At 47.9% G+C, this 8,876-nt stretch overlaps 1 protein-coding gene across 1 annotated transcript in view; it reads right to left on the reverse strand.

Annotated features, from left to right (window-relative positions):
- Nucleotides 1-8,876, reverse strand: part of LOC106806522 (receptor-type tyrosine-protein phosphatase kappa-like) — a 23,058-nt gene that overhangs the window by 8,607 nt on the left and 5,575 nt on the right. The window contains exons 10-21 of the mRNA XM_014808492.1: nt 8,274-8,376; nt 7,540-7,706; nt 6,754-6,917; nt 6,194-6,251; nt 5,936-6,038; nt 4,563-4,765; nt 4,239-4,369; nt 3,840-3,921; nt 3,379-3,461; nt 2,742-2,876; nt 2,106-2,222; nt 989-1,149 (exon numbers count right to left, since the gene is read on the reverse strand). Coding sequence (XP_014663978.1) covers nt 989-1,149; nt 2,106-2,222; nt 2,742-2,876; nt 3,379-3,461; nt 3,840-3,921; nt 4,239-4,369; nt 4,563-4,765; nt 5,936-6,038; nt 6,194-6,251; nt 6,754-6,917; nt 7,540-7,706; nt 8,274-8,376 — 1,507 coding nt within the window. The remainder of the gene's footprint in view (nt 1-988; nt 1,150-2,105; nt 2,223-2,741; nt 2,877-3,378; nt 3,462-3,839; nt 3,922-4,238; nt 4,370-4,562; nt 4,766-5,935; nt 6,039-6,193; nt 6,252-6,753; nt 6,918-7,539; nt 7,707-8,273; nt 8,377-8,876) is intronic.

Genomic DNA, 8,876 nt, shown 5'->3' on the forward strand with positions numbered 1-8,876 from the left:
GCTAGGTGCTATCACAGCTAGCACTTCTCTACGCACGCACGATGACAGCACAGCGCTATCACAGCTAGCACTCTCTACGCACGCACGATGACAGCACTCTACGCACGCACGATGACAGCACAGCTAGGTGCTATCACAGCTAGCACTCTCCTCTACGCACGCACGATGACAGCACAGCTAGGTGTCTAACAACAGCGCTCTCTTCTAACTACGAACTTCTCGCCTCTCTTCTACTACGTCTAACACGACGATAGCACAGCGTTACGTCAGCACACTCTACCAACGTGATGATAGCATAGTGTTATTAGAACCCCCTCCCCCATCCTCCTACTGACACACGACGATAGTGGTGTGTTATCTCTGCATCATCTCACTCCTTAACCTTAACATCAGGTTGCGCGCCATCGCCCTCTGTACCACCAAATGAGCACGGCATTGCACGACGTTGCACTTGACGATATGCTAGAGTTTTACTACGTTGCACTTCGCTTGCACATGACAAAATTCTAGAGTTTTGCTACGTTGCACTTCGCTTGCACGTGACGAATTTCTAGAGTTTTGCTACGTTGCACTGCGCTTGCACGTGACGAAATTGTTTTGCTACGTTGCACTTCGCTTGCTCGTGACGAAATTCTAGAGTTTTGCTATACGTTGCATTGCGCTTGCACGTGACGAAATTCTAGAGTTTTGCTACGTTGCACTGCGCTTGCACGAGACGAAATTCTAGAGTTTTGCTACGTTGCACTTCGCTTGCACGTGACGAAATTCTAGAGTTTTGCTACGTTGCACTTCGCTTGCACGTGACGAAATTCTAGAGTTTTGCTACGTTGCACTTTGCTTGCACGTGACGAAATTCTAGAGTTTTGCTACGAAATTCTAGAATTTTGCTACGTTTCACTTGCATGTGACGAAATTGTTTTGCTCCGTAAAGTCTGCGCCCCCTTTCGGGGGCACCCCGATGGCGGCGATGTCTTTCGCTCGTGCGTACCTGCAGTGTACGATGATGGGGCCAGCAGCATTGGCAAGCTGGTCGCTGCGCACCTCCTCGAGCATGCGGAGTAACGGCTGCGGGTCGGCGGGCACGCCGTGGTCCGGCCAGGCCGTGAAGTGAAACTGCTTGACCTCCTTCGCAACAGCCTTGGGCAGAAACTGTGTAAAGAGTTTTGACTCTTTACTCTCTCGGCGCTTACTCTCTCTGTCTCTCTCTGTCTCTCTTGCTCTCTCAATAGACTCTCTCTTTCTCTCTCTCTCTCTCTCTCTCTCTCTCTCTCTGTCTCTCTCCCCCCCCTCTCTCTCTCTCTCTCTCTCTCTAGACTCTTTACTCTCTCAGGGGTGGGACAGCAAGATTAGTTTCAGGCGTTAATACCGAACAAACCCGATGCTCTATGATTTTAGGGAAGTGGCACAAGGCACGCGCGTGAGCAAGAGACATCGAAATACGTAAAACCACATGCAGTATGTGCGTGTATAAGAGTCCTAGGAATACGTAACAGGCACGTGGTATAAAAATACGTAAGAGACAGCAATATGTAACAGGCACGTGGTATGAGGGTGTGTAAGATACTGCAATAAATAACACGGTATTAGTAGGGTTTGTAAAAGTCCCGGAAACTTAGCATGTCTTGTGTTTCCACATTTGACCAATAACAATAACACATTCACTGTACTGAGGATACAGGCGGGATTACTGTCTGAAAGACAATAAAATGTGTTTTGAGAGTCCTGGGACAGTTATGGAAAATTGTTTGTCTAAAAGCTTGGTTTACACTACCGACTTTATGTTGGCGAATTGGCGAGTTGGACCAACTTCCCAATTCGCCAACTCCGAGTAGGCGAAAATAGAACATGTTCTAATCTCCCAATTAGTTGCTATCGATCGGTTGGTCGCGCAACTTTTGCGTTTACACTGCCGATTGTTGGTTGGGAAGTTGGTTCAATTCACCAATTCGCCAACACAAGGTCGGTAGTGTAAACCCAGCTAGGTGTTCAACCCCGTATTACTATTAGGTTAAGTAAGATACACAGTAATACATAATGTGGACGTGGTCGTATGGCAAGTAAGAGACATGTAGTGACTGAGTGACTGAGTGTGACGGAGCACTCACCGCCTTGATGGTAAACGTGCGAACGATGTAATGACCCATGTCCTTCACGGAGCTTGACCGCACTTCGATTTCTTTATAGACGTCGGATTTGTCTGGCCAATACTTTTCACACTTCTCCTACATTGTCAATGAAACGTGACATACCACCAATGAAATGTGACACAGCGTAATGCAATATACTAATGGATCGTAACATATATATTAATGTAACACGCTACACGTGTGCAACATGACATATACCGGCATAATAAATCATCCTACACGTAGTAACAAAAATGCACGAGACTGTATGCACAATATCTTGTATGCGTATGACCATGTTTCATTAGTATAACATTTCTACACATGAATATGCGCCAGTGCAACATTTCTGTTATAACAGTGCGCTGCGTAGTAATAACGCATCGCTATAACGTTCCAGAATATTCTTACAAGGTTACATAATATATATTGAATACAGATGGTATTATCTGTATTCTCTATCTATGGTTACATCGCGTGTGCTAAGATAACGTGCCAAAACCATGCTACAGAAAACGCAATCATCCTACCATCCTGCACATTCTGCCCCCCCCCCCCCACACACACATCTATCCTCTTCCTCAACACACATCCGTACATCATCTGATTACTTGCCTTTCCTCTCTCTACCAGGTTGGAGAGCATCACCACCGTACTGCTGCACTCCTGCCACACCATCTCCCAGAACATGTCAAACGTGCGCATGGTGGGACCCTGTGTTGCAATGAACTGTCGTGGCTGCTTGTAACCCTGAAACGCAGCACGACATTCGTCCGAGGACGGACAGCATAACAGGAGTGCGATCGAGATCGAGATCTTATATGAAACCAATATCTTGATTGAAACTAGGATCCAAACCGAAAACGGGATCCTTGCAAAAATAAGATTTCCCAGTAAAACTGATATCACAGTCGAATCAGGGATGCAACCCGAATCCGGTATCCTACTCTAAACTGGGATCGTGAACGATCCATTCGTGACTGGAACTTCAATCCATCTCGAAATCGGAATTCCGAGAGAATCCGACACCCGATCTGTAATGGAGATCCTCACCAAAACTATGATAAGAATCAAGTGCGGGTTCACAACCAAAATCCAGATCGCAGCCAAAACTGGCGGTCCCCGATCGACATTTCCCCGGCGAATTAAATGTTTCAAAGGGTTTTAGGTACAACATGGTCGAATCATGAAGACCTAGGTGTGGTGGGCACCGGGGTAGCATCTAATGGCATTGCCAAACGCATGGACTCACCGATATGTAGTTTGCGTTGATGTAGTCGATGTGTAAGGTGTCATCATCAACGATCGGGTGCAAGATGACACGTGAGTGATCATCTGCATGTGAAAACAACAAGAAGGTTCTCTGTTTGTAAAAGCTGGGGTACATCTACATGTCTGGGCAATAATGGCTATATCATGGCTTGATGGCATACGATGGGCACGCACGCACGCACACGCGCGCGAGCACAAACACACATATACGCATACACACACAAACGTGCACGCACACACACACACACACACACACACACACACACACACACACACACACACACACACACACACATGCCATACCTATCCATCATATAATTCCCATAACTTGCAGGCACTCTTAGGTGGAAATCACCGAGAAGCTAGTAAATAAGGAAAGGTTGGATTTCCAAATGAGAATCAGGTATCTATCTTTTATAGTCTTATTTTCGCTTCACGTACATGCAACGATGTTGGCATAACGGTTGCACCACCGATGCTGCGACGCTTCCTTCCACGTGTACACTTGACCGTACGGGACAGCCTACAAAAGGAAAGGCACGTGAATGCTGTTCTTGCTGAAAGAAATCACGCCACCAGGTGGTGCACCGGGTGATTCTCATTCGGAGATTCTTAACCTTATACAAGTAATCTGTTACCTAACCTTCCACGTGCACCTAATTAATTGATCTTCCACAGGTCATCAATAAGATGGTGTGTGCCAGGTAATAAATCACCCATGACTAACGTATAAGTCAATAATATTAAGTAAGTAAGTCATAACGTATAATCAATAATCAATACTTTAATTGAGGTCAATTGCTTATCTGCTATCAGTATGTTATCTATGATGGTACCTACATCGTATTCCTGTTGCAGGGCCCCTGTAGCCTTGCTGGCTAGCACATAGTCTAGCAAGTCCTCCACTTTAATAGGATTCATCGGCCGGCACCAGGGAGCGTCGGCAGGTGGTCGTTCTAAGGTGGCGATGGCTGTGAATAAAAGCAGCACAATACTCCATTTAGTTGCGGAATTTTCTAGTCGGGGGTTTCGTCTCACTTCGATAGCAGGTATACGCGAATGCCGTGTGTGTAATGTATCACAAAACCTACTATGCCAATGACCTTACACAAAAACACATTCACAGGGAAAACCTCTCTTCTGGAGGGCACACCGCTGCCTTACCTGGCTTTGCATCGCTATACGTAGCTGCAACTGGCAAGTGGAGACGACCGGTTTCTGCAGCTACTGGTAAAGGCACTGCAGCCATGGGTATTTCTGCATTAGACTCGTTCACAGACCTCTCTTCGTCAAGTCTCGTCCGGTTACTCTTCCGTCTTTGCTGACCTTTTTGAGACCGTCTGGTCAAAAGTCCAGGATGTCGTCTGCTTTAGAAAGAAGCCAATCATTCATAACCTACATGTGCTGTGCTCTGGCGGCTTCTAGAACCATAATGTTTTCTTCATTTTATAGGAACATTGTGTCACATGCACGTTTCGGTAATAGTAATATAGCAAACGTATCTACAGAGATGATGAGATGGCAGCTAGCCCGCATAAAGGCCACTTATGTAACTCACCGATAGCTCACAGATCTATCTGACTATGGCCATTGCTACACACTGACTTACCCCTTGCCGTAGTAACTTCTGCATGCTGATTTACCCCTGCCCGTGGTCACTGCTACACACTGGTTTACCCCTGCCCATGGTCACTGCTACACACTGGTTTACCCCTGCCAATGGTCACTGCTGCACACTGACTTACCCTTAGCCGTGGTCACTGCTACACACTGACATACCCCTGCCCATGGTCACTGCTACACACCTACCCCTGCTCGTGTCCCTGCTGCACACTGACTTACCCCGGCCCATGTCACTGCTACACACTGCCAAATGCTAAGCCATGGTCACTGCTACACACTAATTTACCCTTGTCCATGTCACTGCTACACACTGACTTACCCCTGCCAATGGTCACTGCTGCACACTGACTTACCCCTGCCCATGGTCACTGCTGCACACTGACTTACCTGCCCATGGTCACTGCTACATACTGATTTACCTGTCCATGGTTACTGCCACACACTGGCCTACCCCTAACCGTGGTCCCTGCCAAACACTGGCCTACCCCTAACCGTGGTCCCTGCCACACACTGGCCTAACCTTAACCGTGGGCACTGCTGTACACTAGCCTACCCCTAACCGTGGGCACGGCTGTACACTGGCCTAACCCTAGCCGTGATCACTGCTACATACTGCCCTAGCCTTAGCCGTGGCCACTGCTACACACTGGTTTACCCCTATCCGTGGTCACTGTCGCACACTGGCCTACCCCTAGCCCTGCCCTAGCCTTAGTTAGCCGCGGTCACTGCCACACACGGGCATACCCATAACCGTGATCATTGCTATACACTGATTTATGCCTGCCCACGTCACTGCTACACACTGCCCTACCCGTGGTCACTGCTAAACACTGATCCCTAACTATGGTCATTGGTACACCTGATCTACTCCTGCCTATGTATTGTTGACTTATTATAAAATTAACGTGTAATACCTGATAACAAAGATGGCGAGGACAACCAGCACAGCAATAGCAACGGCTGTGCTTACAATGGCAGCGATAGCTCCAGATCTTGTCTCCCCTGGATCTGTGATGGCTTCATAAAAGCGAGAGAATGTCCTTGTGTGAATAAACTCGAATTTTCCCACCACATTACACCGAGGGCCCCAGGGGCCCCCGTTGTCAGAAGCATCGTAAATGGTAAAGTCTCATAAGTCTGATTCAAGAGTTGTTTGGAAACGAAAGAGTTACCTAGACTACGCAAGTTGACTGGTTCGATTAGTAGGGCACTCGTTGAGTAATGCCATTCCTGTAAGGAACCAGAGCAGAATTATATATCACACACCATCTCACATTGTTAGGCTCTATATCAAACAATGTCACGTACTGTTAACCCCTATATCAGTGGTTCTTAACATTTTTTGAGTCATGGACCCCTTTGAAAATCTAGTGAAAGTTACGGACCCCACCCAGAAAAATGCACATAAGCACATATAAACACAATAAACACACTTATGGGCCTGGTCCCTGAAGCCCATCCACAGACCCCAAAGGGATCCAAGGTACCACAGGTTAAGAACCCCTGCCACTCTCATCCCATACTGTACACTACGGTGTCTATATCACATCATATATCATAATCAGACAATATCACACAAGAATTCGATGTTTGGAACTTCACTGCGTTAGTGCATTAACGGGTTCATTAATTTTTTAACCTCGTTTTAGTTGCAGGATAACAATATATAGAGCGTTCAATGTCACATGTTGTGTGGATAGCTGTCACAGACGTGATGAGCACAGTGACCTACCCCGGAGAAGTTAGAGCCGATACCCATGTAGATCATGTAGCTTTGTCCGTTTTCGAGAGCGGCGTTCCAGAACGCGTCGTACGTTTTACCGTCTCCAACGACAAACTGCGTGTCTACCGCGATGCTCTCAGGCGGCAGCTGGGCAGCCACGTAGTACGATGTGTCTGCGGTGGTAGCAGTAGTAGTATAGTAGTAGTAGTGGTGGTGGCGGTGGTGGCGGTGGTGGTGGTGGTGGTGGTGGTGGTGGTGGTGGTGGTGGTGGTGGTGGTGGTTGTGGTCGTGGTGGTGGTTGTGATGGTGGTGGTCGTGGTGGTGGTGGTGGTGGTGGTGGTGGTGGTGGTGGTGGCGGCGGCGGCGGCGGTGGTGGTGGTGGTGTTGGTGGTGATGGTGTAATTGTGGTGGTGGTTGTGGTGGTGTTTGATGGAGCTAGTAGTAGTTGTGGTGGTGGCGGTGGCAGGAGCGGCAGGAGCGGTTGTGGTGGCATTTACAGTGGGGGTGATGGAAATATATTGATGAGGTCGTGGTGGGGTGGGGGGGGGGCAGTAGTGATGGTGAATGTAGTGAATGGGGCGGTTGTGTAGCAGTAGTAGTGGTGATGGTGGAAGGGGAGCTGGATAGGTTGTACAATATACAGAATAATGCCGGTGTCTAGGATTTTTGTTATCGTTTCTCTTTTGCAATGTGAATGTTAATATTAATTTTATAATTTTATAATCAGAATATTTTAGATTTAATTAACACGATCGTTTTCGTTAGTATAGTGGTTATTACGATCATTGTCATTACTCAGAGCTTTGCTGGCGTTGAAATCAGGTAACAGACGTGAGTCGAACGCATACGGTCCTGGTTGCTGTCCGTCACCTACAACTTGGTTTGCTGGCTGCAGCCCTGTGCTCGGGATGGCATCTTGTTCTTCATGGTCGCTGATGCGTTCGACAATCACGTGATAGGCGCTGATCGAAAACAAACGGTCAACGATAAAAAATCAAACAATTAACAAATTGGTAATAATAAATAAATAACGACGGTTTACATTGGAATGAAAAGAGATAACGGTCAGAGTAAATAATTAATGACGGCTTACATTGGAATGGCAAGAGATAACGGTCAGTAGAGGAGGGTTGATCGCGAATATTCCGCATTTCACAGATAATGATGCAGAGTGATTGACCAACAGTGAATAATAGAGGGGGGGGGGCATAAACAGCGATGAATATATAGTGCCGTGTCTAATAGCGGTAGGAAGCAATCTGAAGTCGATGTAAGTTGTCGCTTCATAAAAAATACTCCACGACGAGTACAGCCATTGCCACAATGGGTGCAGCTGTGCTTTGTAGGAGTGATCCTACGTTAACCGGCGACCTTCTCATGTAGGCACTAGAAGGGGTAGGTAACAATCCTGGCTATGTGGATATTACTGTGGGGCTAATCTACGTGATGTGGGACTCTACCGGTGCTCGCACTGGCCGGGCAGAGTTAGCTGTTTATAGATGGCAGCAGTGTGCACACGCTAGGCTCACCTAACGGGACCTGTATCCACCACGATGGGCGACAGTGCCACGCTGATTGTCGACGCCGTCACGAGGGGGCGCTGCGTCTTCGGCACAGTTTCAAGGTTCGGCGCTGAAACGTTGAAGCAGGTTGAAGTGAGAGTTGTGTAATTACCTCCGCGTTGCAAACGGAGGTCATGCAATCGCTCGCGTGTGTGTGTTCGTGTGTGTGTGTAGCCAGCAGCGAGCCAGCTGTTATACACACGCTCAACCGATCGATCGATTCAGCACCAGCTCGCCTTAGGGCGTTCAGTCAGCATCAGCTCGCCTTAGGGCGTCCAGTCAGCAGCAGCTCGCCTTAGGGCGCCCAGTCAGCAGCAGCCAGCAGCGAGCCAGCTGTTATATACATGTATACATGTTACACGCTCGCGGAGGTATGCACTCTCCTTGAGTGCCCTCTCTCTAGTTCATTTGTGAAATTCAGACGAAATTCACAACGTATAGCGTCATAGCCCCATGGGTGAGTTTGTGCATGTGTGCGTGCGTGCGGGTGTGCGTACGTGTGTAACACTATGTGTGGGGGGGGGGGCGTGCTTGTGTGTGTGTATGTGTGGGGGTGTGCGTACGCGTGTG

This window comes from Priapulus caudatus, unplaced genomic scaffold, assembly GCF_000485595.1.
Source record: "Priapulus caudatus unplaced genomic scaffold, Priapulus_caudatus-5.0.1 Scaffold166, whole genome shotgun sequence".
NCBI classification, from domain to species: domain Eukaryota; kingdom Metazoa; phylum Priapulida; class Priapulimorpha; order Priapulimorphida; family Priapulidae; genus Priapulus; species Priapulus caudatus.